The sequence below is a fragment of the Pseudorasbora parva genome, chromosome 14 (assembly GCF_024679245.1).
Source record: "Pseudorasbora parva isolate DD20220531a chromosome 14, ASM2467924v1, whole genome shotgun sequence".
In the NCBI taxonomy this organism is placed as follows: domain Eukaryota; kingdom Metazoa; phylum Chordata; class Actinopteri; order Cypriniformes; family Gobionidae; genus Pseudorasbora; species Pseudorasbora parva.
In genome coordinates this window covers 24540813-24562925 of record NC_090185.1, presented here as the reverse complement: position 1 = coordinate 24562925, position 22113 = coordinate 24540813, and the positions used below count along the sequence as shown (strand labels likewise).

Sequence of the window (22113 nt, the reverse complement as noted above, 5' to 3'; positions counted from 1 at the left end):
TTATTTAAAAGCTTTGAAAATATGTCTTCAGGAGCGAAAATATAGCAAAAGTGTTCTTTTTTGTTTTCAGCATTTAATTTTTGGGTGTACTTTTCCTTTAAAAGTTTTGATTTTCCTTTAAATGGTTAGTCTCCCCCCAAAAAAATACTGTTAGGTTATCATTTACTCACTCTTGTGTCATTCCAAATCGATATGACTTGTATGAGTTGCAGAGGGCAACATGTTCAGTGAATAATGACTTAAATTTAAGTCTTTATCACACAAAGCCATAATATGGCTTCGGGAGTTTTTTAATATAACGTGTGAGTCATATAAACTACTTTTATAGTATTTTATTTATAACAGATGTTTGAAGGTACTTCCAAATGTTTTTTTTTTTTGTTTGTTTTCGAAGAAATAAAAACAGCAAATATGTTTGGAACGACATGAAGGCGAGTAAATAATGACATATTTTTCATTTTTGGGTGCCCTGCCCCTTTAAGAGTTTGATCTGAAAAAAATTGAGAGGACTCAGAGGAGAAAGAGTCATAGCAGTCAAATTCTTTGAGATGATTTCTTATTGCTGACTATTGCGGAAGAAAATGAGGGAGTCAAAGAAAGGTCTAAGCAAGGGGGAGTGAAAAGAGAGAGAGATTTTGGAGAAAACAGGTTTGTTTGAGAAAACTGGGCTTCTTTGTGCACTTTTTTTCTCTCATCTCAGTCCAATGCACTTCCTGTTTGGCTCATAAAACTGCACCGTTGCAGAAAACAAAGTTGTTTGAAGTCACTGATCTGTGACCAGTTTTGCTGTACTACTCATAATGATGAAAGTTGAGAGACCACAACTTTATGTTTTGGGCCGATTCAACAGTGATCGGCATCCGGAAGGATGTTTATTTTTGCTAAAGAGTGCAGGATTCAGCTTCAAAAGGAATAAATCTGCCAAAAACGACCATTCTGTCGTAATTTACTTACATCTTTTCCATACTTTTTTTAGTGACCAAAAATTATCACTGCAATTTTCAAGTCAAATATGACGCAGGTTTGACATCACGACGTTTGGTTAAGAGACACTCGAGAAACAATGACATTTGTTGTTATTGACTTCCAACACAAAGCGATCCTTAGAACAAAGAACTATTGAGTGAATTTTGCACAACCTTATCATTTGTTGGAAATGAGTGTGTGTGTTTATGCTGTGTTTTCTGTCTCTATAGAGTAAATCAGTGTCGTCAACGGACAGTCAGGCGGCAGAGGACCGTCAGGGTCCATCAGGAGTGTATCCCTCACAGGCCAGCAGCGATGCCAAACGGAGACGGTGTGATGAAAAAGACGTCCTCCCTTCTCACTATGTAGGTTTCACCTGACAATGACATACTTGTCTTATTCCCCAACAGTGTATATATATATATGTGTGTGTGTGTGTGTATGTATGTATGTATGTATGTATGTATGTATGTATGTATGTATGTATGTATATATATATATATATATATATATATATATATATATATATATATATATATATATATATATATATATATATATATATATATATATATATATATATATATATATATATATATATATATATATATACACACACACACACACACACACAGTGGGTAGGGAAAGTAATCAGACCCCCTTAAATTTTTCACTCTTCATTATATTGCAGCCATTTGCTAAAATCATTTAAGGTCATTTTTTCTCATTAATGTACACACAGCACCCCATATTGACAGAAAAACACAGAATTTTTGACATTTTTGCAGATTTATTAAAAAAGAAAAACTAAAATATCACATGGTCCTAAGTATTCAGACTCTTTGCTCAGTATTTAGTAGAAGCACCCTTTTGATCTAATACAGCCAAGAGTCTTTTTGGGAAAGATGCAACACGTTTTTCACACCTGGATTTGGCATTCCTCCATTTGGCATTCCTCTGCCATTCCTCCTTGCAGATCTTCTCCAATTCTGTCAGGTTGGATTGTAAACGTTGGTGGACAGCCATTTTCAGGTCTCTCCAGAGATGCTCAATTGGGTTTAAGTCAGGACTCTGCCTGGGCCATTCAAGAACCGTCACAGAGTTTTTGTGAAGCCACTCCTTTGTTATTTTAGCTGTGTGCTTAGGGTCATTATCTTGTTGGAAGGTGAACCTTGGGCCCAGTCTGAGGTCTTGAGCACTCTGGAGAAGGTTTTTGTCCAGGATATCCCTGTACTTGGCCGCATTCATCTTTCCCTTAATTGCAACCAGTCGTCCTGTCCCTGCAGCTGAAAAACACCCCCACAGCATGATGCTGCCACCACCATGCTTCACTGTTGGGACTGTATTGGACGTGATATTTTTCTCCACACATACTGCTTAGAATTAAGGCCAAAAAGTTCTATATTGGTCTCATCAAACCAGAGAATCTTATTTCTCACCATCTTGGAGTCCTTCAGGTGTTTTTTTTAGCAAACCTTCATGTCTCTAGCACTGAGAAGAGACTTCAGTCGGGCCACTCTGCCATAAAGCCCCGACTGGTGGAGGGCTGCAGTGATGGTTGACTTTCTTCAACTTTCTCCCATCTCCCGACTGCATCTCTGGAGCTCAGCCACAGGGATCTTTAGGTTCTTCTTTACCTCTCTCACCAAGGCTCTTCTTCCCCGATAGCTCAGTTTGGCGGGACGGACAGCTTTAGGAAGGGTTCTGGTCATCCCAAACATCTTCCTTTTAAGGATTATGGAGGCCACTGTGCTCTTAGGAACCTTAAGTGCAGCAGAATTTTTTTGTTACTGTGGCCAGATCTGTGCCTGGCCACAATTCTTTCTCTGAGCTCTTCAGGCAGTACCTTTGACCTCACATACTCATTTGCTCTGAAATGCACTGTAAACTGTAAGGTCTTATATAAACAGGTGTGCGGCTTTCCTAATCAAGTCCAATCAGTATAATCAAACAGCTGGACTCAAATGAAGGTGTAAAACCATCTCAAGGATGATCAGAAGAAATGGACAGCACCTGAGTTAAACAGCAAAGGGTCTGAATACTTAGGACCATGTGATATTTCAGTTTTCTTTTTTTATAAATATGCAAAAATGTCAATAATTCTGTGTTTTTCTGTCAATATGGGTTGCTGTGTGTACATTAATGAGAAAAAAATAACTTAAATGATTTTAGCAAATGGCTGCAATATAGCAAAGAGGGAAAAATTTAAGGGGGTCTGAATACTTTCCGTACCCACTGTATATACACACAGTGAAAAAAAAAATTAAATGTATTATTTTATGATAACATCATAATTGTCTCAGTCCCTGTAAAACTATGTGTTCTGGATAGTTATTAGAACAACATTTGCAATACTGTAAAACTTGTGACATAGAACATTGAATTTTGTGAATTTTTATGGACATTTTATGTAATTGGCAATTCTATTGTGTTTACTGGAATCTTAAAGCAAAGTTCTGGGTTCAGTACAGGATTCCGTAAGAGGGTTTTAACACAGAAAATAATTTTGAAAAGTTTATAAATAAAATTGTTGTATAAAAAAATTACAATTATTTAATTAATTAAAAATTATTTAAATGTAATTAAATAAAGTGTATATTATATAATATTAATATTATAATTAATAAATACAACTAATAAATATCATTTTTAAATAATTAACTAAATTAAATGTGAAAATTATTATAATATTATATATATTATTTTATTTTAATAAAAACCTATGCCTAACATATAGGTCAAATCTTTTTCATACTATCATTTTTTTAAATATAGGCCATTATGCTCATCAATGCCTTTACTAAATGTATATAATATCATATAATATTAATATTATAATTAATAATAAATAATAAATAGAATTTTACATTAATTAAAATATAAGCATACAACTATATTTTAATATGAAAAAAATATAAATGTATATAATATTCGTATATTATATCATATTATGTTAATTATATTATATTAAACTTATGCCTAATGTTTAGGTCAAATCTTTTTTATACTATATTTTTTTAATTATGCTCAACAATGCGTTTACTAAATATATATTATATAATATTACTATTATAATAAATAAATAAAATGATAAATATAATTTTAAAATAATTAATACAACTATATTTTATTATAAAAATATGTACATTTCTATAATTATATTATTTAATATTATATATTGTATTACAGTATATTATATTATATTATATTAATTATATTATATGAAAGTAAAAATGTATGCCTAATATGTAAGCAAAATATTTTTTCTACTATAATATTTTAATATAGGTCATTATGCTCAACAATGCTTTTACCGAATGCACACATGTTGGATGTGACCATCCGGACGGGTCTAATTAGGAGGATGATGTCACTATAGGATGATGGCAATAGGAACATCAGACCATGATCACATCAAAGCCCTGTTGCCATGGTAACTAAGTGCGTTGTCAACCCCTGATTCCCAGAGATGGGCGAAAGAAGAGAGTGAGATGAGTGTGAGCTGTGTGAGAGCAATGGACAAGGTGGTGGGGGAGTCTCCCCTACTGTGATTGGTGAAATTAGACACAAAGGGAGGGGAGCGGAAGGAGCAGGAAAAGGACACTGCAATATTGTTCATGTACCTGATAAATATCCCATAGGGGTATATATTTTTGTGCCTGTGTGTCGACTAACACCATCTTTCTCCTGCCTGTTTTCTTCTAGGACAGTGATGGAGACAAGAGCGAAGACAATCTTGTAGTAGATGTCTCAAATGAGGTCAGTTTTCACGCACTGCTAAATTAACATCAGTGAAAGTCTGTACGTACAGTAGTTCTGTCAATCAATGAAAAATGTAATACAATTAATTAAATAATATGCTAATTAATAAATAAAATGATTTGTATGTATCAAGATTTGCTGCCAAACTAAGATGAAGACATTATTAGGGTAAAAATAAAATACTGAATAGATGTTACAAAAAGTAAGTTTAGTTGAGATATTGTTTATTGCTGTATATAACAATTATGGTTCATATTGTCTTATGATGGTGATACTTTAGGTTCAGATGGTAGGCAAATTCATAATTACAGAATTTACATACCAATCCGAAACAAATCAATAACAAACCAAACCAAAATAAATGAATAAACAAACCAAAAATCTACATAATAAAATGTTAATTTAAAACAAAATAACATGTAACTAAGATTGTCAATTTACCACATTCATTTGTTTTCTTTTCTCATTCCACATCAAAATTGACCCAATATAAGACTATCCTGGTCTTATTTTGCACAATTCATCAGTTCCTTCAAAACAGTTAGCCTTCATAAATATTAATCAAAATGCAATAACGTTCTATGCCTGTGAATATTAAACCAAGCCATTGCTGGACACTATAATATCATAAATACTTGGGCCAGACCGCACAGCAACCATGCTACAACACACATAACACGCTATCGCATTGTAGTCTTTCACTCATTTTAATCATCATGATGTATATGTATTTTTATCCTGTAAAACTCATCTTTATTATTATTTCTATGCAATTGGCATCCATTTCAATGTATAATGTTTTCAATGTTACACCTCTGTTTCTAAATTACTAGATAAATATTGAACATCACTCATATTTATTAAACTGCATTCATTCAGTAATTGCTGATAATATCACACTGGCAAATCAGGATTGTTTTCAGCTGCAGAGCGTCTGGAGCCAGCGCTATGCTTTTATAATCATTAAGTGACCCCGCTGCATAATTAACACGTTTAAAAAACATGATCTGAATTCCTGCAATATCCCACACCAAGGATTAAACAAGGACCTCTCAGCACTGCGGTGCCATTTACTGTTGAGTAAACACGGGATGGCATAACGAGAATTTAAAGTAAATGGATGAGACCTTGTTTCGTTGAACTCCAGGTTAATAAAGATTAATAAAGGCAAGCATCAATGTTATTTTGAACAAACCCTATTAACCTGTGCCTCAACATCTAAAACGTAAAAAGAAAATTCACATATCAGAACTAAAGCAAAATGCACTGAGGCTGTTGACGCTCCTTAACGCCTTCACTGTTTCCAGGAGCCCTCCTCTCCCATAGGCAGTGCCCCTCTGTCTCCTCATGGGAATGGATTGGACCGAGCCCCAAGCCTGAGGAAAGAGCTCCCAGGATCCCCAAGTCCCCCACCGGCCTCCCCACCACACAGCCCACCCCCTGGCAAAAACAAGGACACGACACAAGTACGAACACTCGTCTTTGATTCCTAATATGCTAGAATTTACAGTCTTCCCACATTACATCACATTTACTATGGGCGTGTTCCATTGGTGCTTGGCAACCGTTGTGGAGTCTAAAAAATTCGAAACCCTTTGAATTGTACAATCACACCGGTGTGATTAGAATGTTCAGGGAATGTTCATATTAGGTAACTATAAAATGTACTCTATTGTTCTCTCAGTTCCTGGCCATTTTCTTTCATGTATTTCGGGAGACGTGGATGTATTGACATGTTGTAAATCCGACAGATACGATTCTCTGAATTTCAGTGCAAACTAACATGGCAACACCTCTCCCGCGTTATAGATCAGCTAGCGTGATTGCTAGATAGATTTATTATAATAATAATAATAATAATAATAAAGTGATACGTTCTAAAATAACATTCTCCTTAAAAAACTCACGTTAAAACAGACGACAACGTTGTCAAAGCGATCCCTGTAGCTAGGATATTTTAAACTCGTGTGTGAAGGGGTTAAACAATAAAACTTAACCTTTTAAATGTTGTAATGTTGACTCTATATCAGGCAGTCATGCTAAATTATTATTTGAACTGGACTGGTTTACTCTCTACTTCTACTTTCTAACTATTGTGAAAACTAGGTTTGCAGATTTAGCCTAAAGCTAGGGGTTAGCTAGTTTGGGACAAAGAAAATGTTGGTTTGAATTTGCCTCACTGGCACATCATCCTCAATAAACCCGTCTCCGGCGCAATAACTCCGATCTTTCAAGTATTCATACTCTTGTGTAATTGACGCGGCATCCTAAATAAACCTGTCTCTTGCGTGATACCCAGAAATTTTAAATTTTCCAATCTAAAATGATTTTTGACCTGTAAGGTTGCCAGAATAATAATCATACACAGCGTGTTAATAGGCCAGAGGAGAACTGGCACCCCGGCTGAGTCTGGTTTCTCCCAAGGTTTATTTTTCTCCATCATGCCCTGATGGAGTTTTGGTTCCTTGCCACTGTCGCCTTTGGCTTGGCTTGCTCAGTTGGGGACACTAAAATTATGATCCAAATTATTCAACTAAATATACAAATAAAATTAATTAATTAGGTCTTATTTAATTCTATAAACTATGATACTGATCTGCCAACATTGTCGCTCTAAGATAAATTAAAATAAGCTGATAACATCACTTTTTTTCTCCAGAACGACTGTACAGCAAAATCAAATTTTGTTGCAGTATTGTCCTGTTTAACACTGTGAAGCTGCTTTGAAACAATCGTCATTGTAAAAGCGCTATATAAATAAAGTTGATTGATTGATTGATTGGTTGATTTGTATTGATAAATGTGTTTTCTAGAAATAAAAAAAGAAAATTTGTATATATTTACTTAATTTTAGCTATTTCTCTCTCTTTCTTCGCCAGTGTTTTTAAAAAAGTTGCCAGCCACCGCTAGCATTTTTGACAATTTTCATGGCCCCCATAATATTTTGCTATATGAATATCTGAACATGCAATATATCAAAGAACACAGACCCTCTGCTTTTAAACTCAAAAACTAATTTTATTCTAGCTTAATGCATTCTTTTTTTTAACAACACTTGAATATGAGTAAGTTTCATAAAAACTTACATTTTGAACAAAAAAATGCAAAAATCGCCTTTACGCCCCCTACCGTTTAATAGTGAAAATATGGAAAGCCGAAAATTCCATCAATGGCTGGGAATCGCTCTCTCATGAATGACGGAAATTTACGTCAATGGCGGGTAAAGAGTTATAATAATAAATTGAGGGTATGTTTACACAACAGCGATGCACTAAAAACAGACAACAACATTTTCAAAACGATCCCCAATCATGCAGATCTGTGAAAATGACTAAATAGGCTGTATTGTGCATTCCAAGCCAGTAGTGGTGGCGATGTCACTTTGTCAAGAAACAGCCCGCGAATGTGTAACATGCATGCGTGAACCCAGATCAGTGGCGTGAACGTGTAATGCGTATGTTGTTGTTGTTTTTTTGTTTTTTTTACGAATTCACGTTTTTGTTGTTTACATGGAGACGGTAAAGACATCGGTTTCAAAACCTTGCACTTTGTAACCAATTTTCAAATTGTTTTGTTTTCAGGCACCCAAAATGCTGTTATCATGTAAATGAATGGCCAAAACACAGTTTTCAGTTGAAAAGGGTATTATGTAAACATACCCTGAATATCAGTTTAAAAAATGTCAAAATTCTGATATAGTTTCATTTATATTCCATTGATATCTGAGGTGCGTATCAGTGTTACTGTATGTTATTCAATATTATAACAAATAATAGCATCTGTCTCTTGGTTCTATTGGCAGACAGAAAAATCTCAGTCACCCTCTTCTAAATCAGGCAGTTCCTCTCCCTCTCACCATGACCCTCTCACCCCTGGTCCACCCGGGCCCAGCACTTCCTGTTTACGCCTGGTCAACAAAGCCGCCTCCTCGGCAGACCCTCTGGGTAAGACGTCGTCTGTTTGCGTTTATAGCAAACACAGTTCAATGAAAACAATTGTTTAATTGTGTGTTCTGTAGCTCTGCGGAGTCCCTTGACTATGACGCCTGGTTCTTACCCGGCTCATTTCGGGGTGGTATCCCACGCAGGGCTTAACGGAGAGCTGGCCAGCCCAGGCGGGTTCGGAGGCTCGCTCACCCTCTCACCACAAATCAGTGCTGCAGCTAGTGCCTACACACGCAGCCCTATGGTAACTGGGATTCTGAATCTCTTACAGTTGACAAAAGTGTACAAAAAAAGCACTTTAACCTTGAATACTTTATTTTGCAGGTAGCGTATGAATCACGTTCACATCTTAGGACCTCCGGCCTGTCCTCCTCGCTGCCTGGCTCTACAGGTGGCAAGCCGTGAGTTTCTCCTCTTTCTTTTACCTCCCTCTGTTTTGAAATGGAGTTGCACAGCAATGGCCAGCATATCAACTATTAGTCCAAAATTGTGCTGCTTTTGTTTGCCGTGCTTGTAATACAATCCCCTCTCAAGTCCCCCGCTGACAGCTACGGCGAGAAAAACACTTGAATTCAGGCAAACATCCTTAAGGCAGCAAAATTATTGCTGCACCCACTGAATGACACATACAAAAACATGCAAACTTCTCATAATTATGTTGTCAAGCTTCTTAAGTACTTAAGGGTTGAATCAACCTGTATTCTTTTTTTAAATAAGTCCTTTTAGCATTTAATTTTTGTCCCTTAAAGACCACTTACAATGTTAGTCGCAGTTTACTAAACCAAAAACAGTCGTAATTTTGTTTTTATGCCTATTTTCCACCCTCTAACTGACCTTTAGACATAAACTCAGCATTTTTGTCCATCCAGTGAAAGTCAATGGGGTCCAAAGTCATTGTATGGACAAAAACAATCTCTTTTTTTGTATTCCGCAGAAAAATGAAAGTAGAACTTTAATTTTTTGGGGGGTTAACTACCATTTTAACGTCCACCTAATTCCCACCCCCAGTGCTTACTCGTTCCACGTGAGCGCAGATGGTCAAATGCAGCCGGTGCCCTTCCCTCCAGACGCCCTACTCGGCCCTGGCATCCCGCGCCACGCCCGTCAGATCCACACCCTCAGTCATGGAGAGGTGGTGTGTGCCGTCACCATCAGCACTTCCACGCGTCACGTCTACACCGGTGGGAAAGGCTGCGTCAAAGTCTGGGACATCAGCCAACCGGGCAGCAAGAGCCCGATGGCCCAACTGGACTGTTTGGTGAGATCTCGTCATGTGAAACTCTCCTTATAGTTGGTATTTGACATCATAGTTGGACTAAATAACGTCTATCCTTTCATCCAATCAGAATCGAGACAACTACATCCGATCGTGTAAGATTCTCCCAGATGGGCGGACCTTGATAGTCGGAGGTGAAGCCAGCACACTGTCCATCTGGGACTTGGCCACGCCCACTCCACGCATCAAAGCCGAATTGACGTCCTCGGCTCCCGCCTGCTACGCTCTGGCCATCAGTCCCGACAACAAGGTCTGCTTCTCCTGCTGCAGTGATGGAAACATCGTAGTCTGGGACCTGCACAACCAGACGCTCGTCAGGTATTAAAGACTCCTGCTGGTGAGATAGACGGCGCTGTTATTCCTGAGGTCATGTGATGTTCTTGTGTCGCCCTCCTCAGGCAGTTCCAAGGCCACACAGACGGAGCCAGCTGCATAGATATCTCCAACGACGGGACCAAACTGTGGACGGGGGGTCTGGACAACACAGTGCGCTGCTGGGACCTGAGAGAGGGCCGACAGCTGCAGCAGCATGACTTCACCTCACAGGTACTGCAGCTCAGTGGGAAAATATTATTTGAATGTTTGTACATGAAAAGAAAAATAACACATTGGCAACACCTTAGCAACCACTTTGAATATGTATTGTTTGAACACCTTAGCAACTCCTAGCAATCCCTTGGCAACCGCCCAGGACATCCGAGATAGAAATGTTCTAACAACCTACCAAAACACCCAAGCAACCACATAGCAACACCCTAGCAATACCCTGGAAACCAATTAAAACATCCTGGAAACCACATAACACCATATCAGCCAGCTAGCAATGTCGACTTACAATGTCCCAGTAACCACGCTGAAAACCCTAGCAACATAGCAAACACCCTAAAAATCCCCTGACAATCACCCAGAACATCCTATAAAACCACATAGCAACACCCTAGTAACCAGCTAGTGTTGTTCTAGCAACCACTCAAAACATTGTAGCAACTACATTGCAACAACCTAGCACTCCTCTGGCAACCGCCCAGGACATCCAAGATAGAAATGTTCTAACAATCTCCCAAAACACCCTAGCAATGCCCTGGCAACCGCTTTGAACATCCTGGAAACCACATAGCAAACACCCTTAAAATCCCCCAAAACAATCTAGAAACCCCTTAGCAACACCATAACAAACACCTACCAGTACCCTAACAACCACCCAAGTAATTTTTTAATTTTTTTTATTAAAGTGTTTTTTATGTGCACACGCAGATCTTTTCTCTGGGTTACTGTCCCACGGGCGAGTGGCTTGCAGTGGGGATGGAGAGCAGTAATGTGGAAGTGCTGCACGTCTCCAAACCAGACAAATACCAGCTGCACCTTCACGAAAGCTGCGTTCTCTCGCTCAAGTTCGCCTACTGCGGTACGAGAGTCCCTATAGATTGTTCCGTACTTTGAAACTTGCGGTCTCTAGCCTGCTCCGTGCTGCCCATACATTCATATGATCCTTTATTATTTACACCCTATTTAAAATAAATGCTATTCTATTTTAAGATGGTGAGGACATTATTTGTTTCTCTTTCAGGGAAGTGGTTTGTAAGCACGGGAAAGGACAATCTGCTCAATGCATGGAGGACGCCGTACGGAGCCAGCATTTTCCAGGTTTGTTCCAGAAACCTATGACTTTCTTTCTTCCATGGAAAACAAACGGAGATGTTCTGTATATCCTAAACCTTTAAATGCTGCAGAAAAGACAGAGAGAGTGCAGCTGTGTGAAGACAGAGAGCTTTTATTTAGAGCAAGATGGTTCTCGGTGTAGATTCAAAAATGATTTCACTCCTCTCTCTCTCTCTCTCTCTCTCTCTCTCTTTTAGTCAAAGGAGTCCTCGTCTGTCCTGAGCTGCGACGTGTCCCCAGACGACAAGTATATTGTAACTGGTTCTGGGGATAAGAAAGCCACGGTGTATGAAGTGGTGTACTGAACGCAGACAAAGACAGACGGATGGATGAACAAAGAGCGCCAAGCATGACACAATCATGGACGCGTGGCAGGCAACCATGGCTCTTTTATTTGCGGTCCTTTCGCTCCATCCAGTCACCAAAATTTAAGAGATAGACAAAGGCTTAGTTCGCGGTGGCATACTAACGTATTATTTATGCAGTATGTATCCTGCCCAGACAGCAACATAGTGTCGGCCCAGATCCAGGCCACATCTGGTACATGTGGATTCCACGCTTATCAGAAGTGGGCCGGATCTGGCACTATGTTGCTGAGTGTGCACATTTTCTTGTTGCACATAAAATTCCCAGATTGCGTGTTACATTTTCCAAAATTTCCTGTAAAAACACTATGTGAAAAACACTATACTGGCCATGTGCTCAAGTTACAGTTTAAAGTCGGCATGACAAGGAAATTCGCTCTATTTTCGAAACAATCTGAATTTTTTTGACCTTGTAATTTTTGACCAAGATGTCATATTTAGTTTCTTTTCTGCAATTCGAATGTACAATGAATCACAATACGGAAGAAAAGATTTGTTGCTATTTCGGTTACACTGCAACTTTAACAATAACACATGACTTCAATTATTTGCAACATTTTTCATGGCTTCGTTTATTGGACTGCAATGTTAAAGACAACAAAATTACATATAAAATGCGCAAGATACTCGTTAATTCAACACGCAACAATGTGGCATACTACTATTTATCTTTTGAAAAAATGTTGTGCTTATTGTTTTACATTCTATTTTTAAATGGTATGCAGTGTATTATATACTGAGAAGTATGCAGTACGCTAGTATTCTATTACGAATGTAGCACGTGAGAGTGGAGCTGTTAATTAGAACAGTCTCCAAGCTAAAAGTGGAAGCCCCACAGACAGCTGGTACTTAGGGAGCTTCTTCTTACAGCAACACACAAAAAAAACAAGACAATCATTTCATTAGTTGCAAACTCCCTCCATAAAGAGAGCGCAACATCCCCCCCTCCCCCAACGAGAAAAGACAGTTTTCCTGACTCGCGTTGGAGCATTTCTGGATGAACACGAAATGGGCGTACAAACAATCCTCCACTCGCCTATCCAACCCAATTAGACATTCATGTGGCAAATCCCAGTCGAATTCTCCAACCTGCATTTAATTTCCTCCTTCCGCAAGTCGGTGTCTAATGAGGAGCAAGGGTAAATCATGCAGGATTCGTGTGGCAAATATTCACAACCACGACCGTTATTCGTTTTAATTCCTGTGGATTATCATACAGATGTTGCGCTCATTTGTGGTTTAATGCTCATTTTCATGTAATTAATTATCTTTTAGTTTTGCATAGGGAAATCTTTTTATGATTGCTCTACTTTAGTGAGATGAAGCAATTCATCAGGACTTAAAATTGCAAATACCTAAAAATATGAAATTAGTATATGACAATGTTAAAAGAAATGTGGTTTAATGCAGAACAATTAATTAATTTTATAAAAATCTGTGACAAAAAATAGAATTAATCAACAGCATTCAAGAGGATTCAATAGTATATTTATGAAGATACAAATATTTTAATTTGGGGGCTGCAAATAATATGCAACCACTTCATAATATATGATGATATATATGTTTAATTGCAATTTATGAATAGAGATATGTCATTTAGGGATGGCAATTGATTAAAAACTGCATTTCAATTAATATAACTGTTTCTCAAGTTTGAAAAAGACAGAGACATGTTTGAAAAACTGAGCGGTCCTAAAACAGAGCCCTGATGCGCACCATTAATAAGAAGAGCTGTGGTTGCCAACATGACCATGAACGTTCAAGGAGAGGTACAAAATTCATCTGCTACATGCACCAAACATCCTGCTGGGAACAGAATTTTTTTTAATTACAGTTTTGTTTTGTTCATTCTTCTTTTGTTCTATAAAGCTTTTCTCAGCACTTGGAGTCAAAAGGTTTTTGCTTGTGAACTGAAGGAATTGTGTCCTTAAGTTCTTTCTCTTTTTTATGGCAATAGTAAGCAGTGATACCACAGTGTTTTGATCAGTCTGTTTATTACCCAGAAAGTGCGGTGTGTTTATTTTTCAAATAGCTGAAAATAAGGCTGCCTCCAAACAGTGGCATTTGTCTGTTTCAAGGTAGTCTCCACTTGCATGCTCTGTCTATGACATCATGCTATAGAAATATCTGTATCTATCTACCCTTATATAATGCATTATGTTTGTATACTGAGAACAATGTTCACTGTCAAGATTTCATTTAAGACACTCTTTCTCTTTCTCTCTCGAAAGCCAAGGAACTTTTTTTGAAGGCATTGCTGTGATAGCCCTGTAGCACTTCCCATGTGATGTAAAAGACATGTATACATTGACAAATTAAACTTGTGGTCATCTTTTGAAGTTGTTGCATTCTTGAGAGTGGTTCAGTATCAAAGAATAATCATTTTAAACAAAGATATTACCCAGATAAATTCATGTTTACGCAAATTTTAATTACATATGTAAAATTATATACAATAAAATGTGTTAATTTAAATAATTTTAAAACAAACATCAGCTTGGTTGCAATTAATGATTTTAATACATTAACATGTGAAACTAATAAATTATTTAATTTATAAATTATAAATAAATAGTAATTTATAATTTATAAATAAATAGTAAATAAAATTGGGATAAGTATGAGTGCATATTCTTGAAGTTTTTTGTAAAATATATATATATTAAATATCATATATTTTAAATATTATCTATATAATATTTTTTTTATAACTTAATATGCACTCATACTTATGCCAATTTTATTTAATTATGCACTATTTTCACAAACATTAAAACAAAGTAAAAGTGAGGTTTTGGCTTTCTTAGAAGAATATCTATTTGTGTACAATTATTGGACAACTGTTCATGTACAGAATTATGCAACAAAATGAAAAACGAAACTTTCCCCATCTCACTTCTTTTTTTCATCTGTTAAAGAATGATAAACAAACAACTCAACTTACAAATAAAATGTTATGACATTTAAAAAAAAGACAGACCCACAAGTTCTCATTGGGGTTTAGATCAGGTGAGGAAGGGAGCCATGTCATTATTCTTTCATCTTTAAAGGGATACTTCACCGCTTTTTCATATAAAAGGTGCACTATGTAGTATTTTTGCAGTAAAATATCAAAAAACCACTAGGCCAGTGTTATATATTTTGTTCAGTTGAGTACTTACAATATCTCAAATGTTTCCAACTATTTGTAAATTGTGAGAAAATTGCCATTTTAACTAAGGACCCGGGACGTTTCAGCATAGCGTTTGAGGAAGTCGCCTGTCAATTGCGTCATATCTGCGTTACCCTCGGTTTTATTCTGCAGAAATGCTTTACGATGTTTATTAACAAAGATTCGGGAGGAGGGCTTTCAGATAATTGACACAGGTGGAGCGCACTCAGCTAATCAACAAGAGGCGTATATATACACGCAGCAGTCTTACCTCTGTTCTGTTGACAGTTTATCAGTACCCCGTCTCCACATTTTGCTCTTTTAGTTCTAACCACTTACACGAAGGGGTGTACTCTGGGTTCGGGCCAAGTTCGAGCTTGAATCCCTCCCCCCGGACAGCACGCCAAATACATTTTTGTGAGGTAAAGACCACATGTCCCATAATACTGCGCTCACACTTGGCGTCATCAAACTACCCCTTTGTTTTGAATAGGCGACCTCTAGTGGATGGAAAGTTGCACAGTGCACCCTTAAACTGTTATTCCCTTAACTAAGACGAGTTGATACATGCCTTTCTTGTCTCAATGCATGCACTTAATCGCTCTAACGCGTGGTGGCGATCTGATAGCATTTAGCTTAGCCCACTAAGCCCAGTTCATTCACTATGGTACCAAACAGAGATCAAGTTAAAGCAACCAAACATCTCCATGTTTTCCCCATTTAAATACAGTTACATGAATAATTGAAAGATCAAGTACGGTGACACAAAATAAAACGTGGCGCTTTTCTAAGCGAATTAGAAAGGAGAACTATAATGTACTATGGCGGAATAGCACTTCTGAGAGTACTTTGACTCGGCGCAGTAAAAAGTCTCGGCTGAAACAACCTCCCTCACATCTCCCCCTCTCCCTTATTGACAGAAATGAGAGAGTGAGGGGGAGATGTGAGGGAGGATGTTTCAGCCAGGACTTTTTACTGCGCCTAAGTACTCTCAGAAGTGCTATTCCGCCATACATTATAGTTTTCCTTTTTAATCCGCTTAGAAAAGCGTCACGTTTTATTTTGTGTCACCATACTTGATCGTTCAACTATTTGTGTAGCTGTATTTAAATAGGGAAACCGTGGAGGTGTTTGGTCGCTTCTAATGTGATCTCTGTTTGGTACCATAGTGAATGAACTGGGCTTAGTGGGCTAAGATAAATGCTATCAGATCGTCTATCAGAACTGGCAGTAGGTTCGAACCAAAAAGGTACAACTAGCTCATCTTTAATAATACCAGCCCATAGCAGTACCCCACCTCCACCTTGCTGGCATCTGAGATGATGTGGAGCTCTGTCCCCGTTACTGATCCAGTACTGCCCATCCATCTGATCCGCCAACTCATCTCATCAACCCATAAAACCTTTGAAAAAAGGAAATAATGAAATGATAATCGGTCGTCAGATATTTTTCTGCCCAGTCTTGATGTTTTACCTTATGTGTCTTGTTCAGTGGTGGTTGGGTTACAGCCTTCCTTACCCTGGTCATGTCTCTTGGCACTCCAGGTAGATTGCAGATCTGGAAAATGACAGCACTGATGGATAATGGATTCCTGGTAGCTTCACGTTCGAGTCTTCTCAAATCTTTGGCAGTTCATTTGTATTTTTTTTCTCAACGCGTTTCTTGCTACCCAGTTGACTATTTGCAACGAAACATTTGATGGTTTAAGATCACGCCCCAATATCTCATTTCAAAAGTGCCGCATCCCTCTGAAAGACTTAACAATTGTTGACTTTTCAGTCAGTTAAATCTTTTTTTTTTGCCCGAGGGAAAGAAGCTGCCTAATAATTGTGCACACCTTGGGGCCACCCCTCCCTCATTACACAAATACACGTCACCTAATATCCTCAAATCCAATAAGCATTCAAGTTTATACAGCTTGGAGTTGGAAAATGTGCATTAAAAGTATATGGTCAAAATACTCACTTGCCTAAATGTGCACACAGTGTATATTAGCCTTAAAAATGGGTAAACAAGCTGGGATACCAGAAAGTATTTTAACATTTAAGTTGCATTTAGTTATTGGATTTATTTGCGAAGGTTAAAAAAAAAAATCATTTATTCATTAGAAATTACATTTTAAACTATAAATTAACGCAAGTGTCTTTTGGCTTTTAAAGAGCTTTATTTACAGTTCATACATACCAAGTTTGCGACCGAACAGTCAAAATAATTTTCAACATGCTCCAACATACAGTATTCACGTGATCGGACATTAACTGAGTGTCTTTATAGCCATTTCCCTGAAGTCAATGAAACACTAAAATCCAGAGCCTTGTTGTCCTACATAATAGAGTCCATCATCTTATACATCATCCATACAATCATAACACAGAGCCGAGATCAGGTCAGCTTTTAGAAAACGATCAATGAAGAAGTCTTAGGTCAGTCCTTAAGGTCTCGTCATAATTCATTCATTCACCGCGGCTCCATAATCATCCACTTCCGTGAAAATTCCGAAGGCTAAAAAAATAAGATTTCTTTTACTACTATATTCACTACAGAGGTTTCATCTTGTTTTAAAAAAGAAAGAAAGAGAGAACAAGAATAGAGGAGGTCTTTGGAGAAATTCCATGGTTTTGAAGCTAGACTACCAGCTTTCCTCACAGCATTAAAAAAACAACAAGGTCAGTTCTGAAGATCCACCGTCCGATCCGGGAGTTAAAAGTACAGCCGTCCTGTCGTCTCAGAGTCCATATTCATGTCCATGTCACACCTTTTGTCTCCCAACTCAGAGACAAAATAACGTTGAATCTGGTCTCCTCAATCGAATCAGTTTGTTCGTTTTATGAAAGACATTCTGAACACATTCAGTTTAGTAAATGACTTCATACACAGTAGCCTTCTTATCTCCTGAGCCAGTGACAATGAACTGGTCGTCGGGCGAGATGTCACAGCTGAGGACGGATGACGATTCCTTGGACTAGGGACAAAAACAATTAATTAGAGAGTTCGTTCAGGTGTTAGATAGCATTTCTAATCCTTGTTTGTCTTGTCTTCTGTATCATGATAAATAGGACACATAGAAAGTCTATTTAACAAACATTCATTCGAATACATTAGGATGATGTCAAAGTCTTTATGATATTGATTCGATCAGTTATACTGTGCTACAACAACAAGATATTTGATCCCTAAAGCTACATTGAATTGGCATTTCGCAATTTCACAAAAACTCCCATATAAATCACAAATGTTTTGCTCGCATGAGGTGGATACGGAAACAGTTGTTTCGCATTTCCAGGTCACCTAGTGTACGAAAAAGTCGATCATTCTTTAAAGAAGGCGTGGTATGTTTGGACCGAAGACGAGACCATGTTCTTTATTAAACTCATAAAAGTTAATGAGTGAAATTATGTGAGGAAGAAAAAAAATTAGCTTTTTTATTTTTTATTCTTTGGCAAAAACAAGTTTCCATACTAAACAACAAAGAAATGCCACAATTTATCAAGACCTCGAAGCCGATATGAGAAAGCAAAACCTCCCAGAAACACCTCGCACGTGGCCGCTCTCAAGTATACGGGGCTTTCCTTGGCATTAATGCTTGAATAACACGCTTGAGTCTCCTTCTATTACAAATAATGGCTTGTGCGGTTGCTGAAATATACGCAAACCTACCAACATCCATCGCCATGATATTTGGAATGACTTTTCGCGAGAGGAAAGAATTAAGTCAAATTAGTTTTAGTCTCATAACATCGGTTAATGGAAACACCATCATTTCTCAACAGTTTTGTAATTGGCATTTAAAAAATATCGCAAATCTGTATTGGAAACCCGGCTACTGATAATTTTTGGAAATAGGAAGTTTGTTTCTGGGAAAAAAAACATACTAACTAAAAGAAGTAATGCTACTAACTACTTTGTAAGTAACACAGCAGTATTTATTATCAGAAACCATTTTGTAACCAAACAGAACAATACCTGGAATATGCTTGATCCATATGGAGTTCGCCATGCATTCAGTAGATTATCTTTGCCTGTGCTTACAAACCATTTACCTGCAAAAGTAAAAAGTATGATTTTATGCATAATCCTTTAGTTTTTTTCCATAATGCTCAACCTCAAATAATAATTTCCTGAATTTGTTAGTAAAAACAAGGCTCTCAGGAAACCAAACATACCGCAGTAGGCGAACTTGAGCGAGAGAACGCAGCTTTCGTGAAGGTGCAGCTGGTATTTGTCTGGTTTGGAGACGTGCAGCACTTCCACATTACTGCTCTCCATCCCCACTGCAAGCCACTCGCCCGTGGGACAGTAACCCAGAGAAAAGATCTGCGTGTGCACAAATAAACACATTGTTTAATGCTAAACATGTTCACAATGTTTGAAGAACAACAGAACCTCCTGCTCATGCATTGAGGCTACGGTCCACATGAATCTGGATATATTTGAAAATCGCTTTCACTTAAAAAAAAAAACTGTCCGCACTAGCGTTTTTAAGCATTTTCCAAAAGTTGCACATTCACACAGAAATATCTGAACATGCTTAAAAAAAAAAAAAAAAATTCACCTTGCTGTGCATGCATAAAACCTGATAAAAGCTCACTGCGATGATACCGACAGAACAGACAAAAGCTTTCACACTATTCTTCTGACAGTCATTTTATTAGGGAAATATTCCACCACTGCATCCAGTTCGCAGACACTCAAAGTCGGCAGACTATGGCTGAATGCAAAATTGCGCTTCCCTACCATACAAGTTAAAAAAAACAGTATGTGATATAAGGAGCAGTGTGTTCAAATTCAAAACATTCATAAAACAGTTGGCAAAAATTTCCAAGGATGACCTCCTTCTTCCGATTCTCAAGTGCGCATTCAATGGATACTTTACATCCCATTAGATGTCCGTGCATCCAAAAAAATTATGCCACACACACATTTATACTATATACACGATACCTTTAACAAAGTAATTACTTCAAAAGAAGATTTCAAATGCAGCCCTCATGGTCTAAAACGCAACTGTCATATTTTGCAACACTATGAGAGTGTACAAAAACACTGGGACAACCATAGACATCAGGTATAAGCGTGCATTGTTGTTTTTGAATACCTTTGTTATAATAGGCCACTTTACAACGATGGCAATTTCAAATGTATAGGTTGACACTGTACAAAGACCAGCGGATGAAAGGCCAAAAGGTACATAAAGAGATGCGTTTTTAAATGAATCCAGATTGATGTTCAGAGTTGTATGAAACTCTTCAAATGCTCAGTACCTGTGAGGTGAAGTCATGCTGCTGCAGCTGTCGGCCCTCTCTCAGGTCCCAGCAGCGCACTGTGTTGTCCAGACCCCCCGTCCACAGTTTGGTCCCGTCGTTGGAGATATCTATACAGCTGGCTCCGTCTGTGTGGCCTTGGAACTGCCTGGGGAGGGCGACACAAGAACATCACATGACCTCAGGAAGAAGAGCGCCGTCTATCTCACCAGCAGGAGTCTTTAATACCTGACGAGCGTCTGGTTGTGCAGGTCCCAGACTACGATGTTTCCATCACTGCAGCAGGAGAAGCAGACCTTGTTGTCGGGACTGATGGCCAGAGCGTAGCAGGCGGGAGCCGAGGACGTCAATTCGGCTTTGATGCGTGGAGTGGGCGTGGCCAAGTCCCAGATGGACAGTGTGCTGGCTTCACCTCCGACTATCAAGGTCCGGCCATCTGGGAGGAGCTTGCATGAGCGGATGTAGTTGTCTCGATTCTGATTGGATGAAAGGATAGACATTATTTAGTCCAACTATGATGTCAAATACCAACTATAAGGAGAGTTTCACATGACGAGATCTCACCAAACAGTCCAATTGGGCCATCGGGCTCTTGCTGCCCGGTTGGCTGATGTCCCAGACTTTGACGCAGCCTTTCCCACCGGTGTAGACGTGACGCGTGGAAGTGCTGATGGTGACGGCACACACCACCTCTCCATGACTGAGGGTGTGGATCTGACGGGCGTGCCGCGGGATGCCAGGGCCGAGGAGGGCGTCTGGAGGGAAGGGCACCGGCTGCATTTGACCATCTGCGCTCACGTGGAACGAGTAAGCACTGGGGGCGGGAAAGACGCATCATTTAATTCCAGAAAGACCAAACTGAGAGCTTTCGGAACTGAGTGCATTTGACATCAGCAGTCAAACAAATGGGAAAGGGCATTGGAAACTTACGGTTTTCCAGAAGCTGCTGATTGCAGGCTGGCGGGTAACCCTGGTACTCTCATATGAGGGTGAGGAGACTCGTAGCCCACCTTGGAAAGTAAGTGGTGCTATGAGATTACATCATAAAGGTACAGGGAAAATATATAGGGTTAACTTTTCTTTTCCCCTCACCACAGGTGAACGTCCATATCCAGCCGCGGCTGCAGCGGCGGCGGCGGCAGCAGCAGAGCCATTCATCTGAGGGGAGACGAGATGGAGACCGGCACCGTATCCCGCTGCTCCCGCCAACTCCCCATTAACTCCCGGAGGAGGAAGCCCAAATGCACCAGGGGGGTACGCGCCCTGCACAGCCAATGGGTTCCTCAGACCTAATGCTAAGAAACCCAGAAACGGGGGGAACAGAGTTATGGAGGTTTGTTTCTCAGTGGTGAAGCATTCAATTAAAGTAATAAGTAATAAATACTTGCTTTAATTAAGCAAATCATAATTTAATAATTGTCAAAATAGAGCAGAATTTTTTTTTTCAGAATGCAGTTAGTACAAAATCATGTGGTAAAATGTGTGGTAAAACATTTTAAAGACTATTTTAAGGTCTCTGTTACACTGTAATACATTTATGTACTGAGTAATATTGAGTATGTACTTACTATAGGATTATTTAGGGATTGGTTGGGTTTAGTTGCATGTACTGTAATTATGCATCATTTATATTTATTTCTATACTAACTGCATGTTACATATGTAACAATGATACCTTAAAATAAAGGGTTACACATTATTTTAAGGTGTCCGTGTTACAGTGTAA

General features: G+C 38.5%; 2 protein-coding genes across 9 annotated transcripts in view; one reads left to right on the top strand and one right to left on the bottom strand.

Moving 5' to 3' along the window:
* The window catches only part of tle2b (TLE family member 2, transcriptional corepressor b), a 54889-nt gene extending 40579 nt beyond the window's left edge, over nucleotides 1-14310 (top strand). For both annotated transcript variants that reach the window (XM_067416005.1, XM_067416006.1), the window contains exons 11-22: nucleotides 1197-1331; nucleotides 4672-4725; nucleotides 6036-6194; nucleotides 8531-8672; nucleotides 8747-8916; nucleotides 8997-9073; nucleotides 9681-9930; nucleotides 10019-10266; nucleotides 10347-10494; nucleotides 11203-11353; nucleotides 11516-11592; nucleotides 11805-14310. In XM_067416005.1, the coding sequence (XP_067272106.1) occupies nucleotides 1197-1331; nucleotides 4672-4725; nucleotides 6036-6194; nucleotides 8531-8672; nucleotides 8747-8916; nucleotides 8997-9073; nucleotides 9681-9930; nucleotides 10019-10266; nucleotides 10347-10494; nucleotides 11203-11353; nucleotides 11516-11592; nucleotides 11805-11912 (1719 nt within the window). In that variant the 3' untranslated portion in view covers nucleotides 11913-14310. The remainder of the gene's footprint in view (nucleotides 1-1196; nucleotides 1332-4671; nucleotides 4726-6035; nucleotides 6195-8530; nucleotides 8673-8746; nucleotides 8917-8996; nucleotides 9074-9680; nucleotides 9931-10018; nucleotides 10267-10346; nucleotides 10495-11202; nucleotides 11354-11515; nucleotides 11593-11804) is intronic.
* Nucleotides 14311-17278: 2968 nt separating this feature from the next.
* The window catches only part of tle2a (TLE family member 2, transcriptional corepressor a), a 38840-nt gene continuing 34005 nt past the window's right edge, over nucleotides 17279-22113 (bottom strand). For all 7 annotated transcript variants that reach the window (XM_067415999.1, XM_067415997.1, XM_067415998.1 and 4 more), the window contains 8 exons: nucleotides 21480-21682; nucleotides 21318-21397; nucleotides 20952-21201; nucleotides 20616-20863; nucleotides 20388-20535; nucleotides 19290-19440; nucleotides 19090-19166; nucleotides 17279-18088 (listed from right to left, as the gene is read on the bottom strand). In XM_067415999.1, the coding sequence (XP_067272100.1) occupies nucleotides 17981-18088; nucleotides 19090-19166; nucleotides 19290-19440; nucleotides 20388-20535; nucleotides 20616-20863; nucleotides 20952-21201; nucleotides 21318-21397; nucleotides 21480-21682 (1265 nt within the window). In that variant the 3' untranslated portion in view covers nucleotides 17279-17980. The remainder of the gene's footprint in view (nucleotides 18089-19089; nucleotides 19167-19289; nucleotides 19441-20387; nucleotides 20536-20615; nucleotides 20864-20951; nucleotides 21202-21317; nucleotides 21398-21479; nucleotides 21683-22113) is intronic.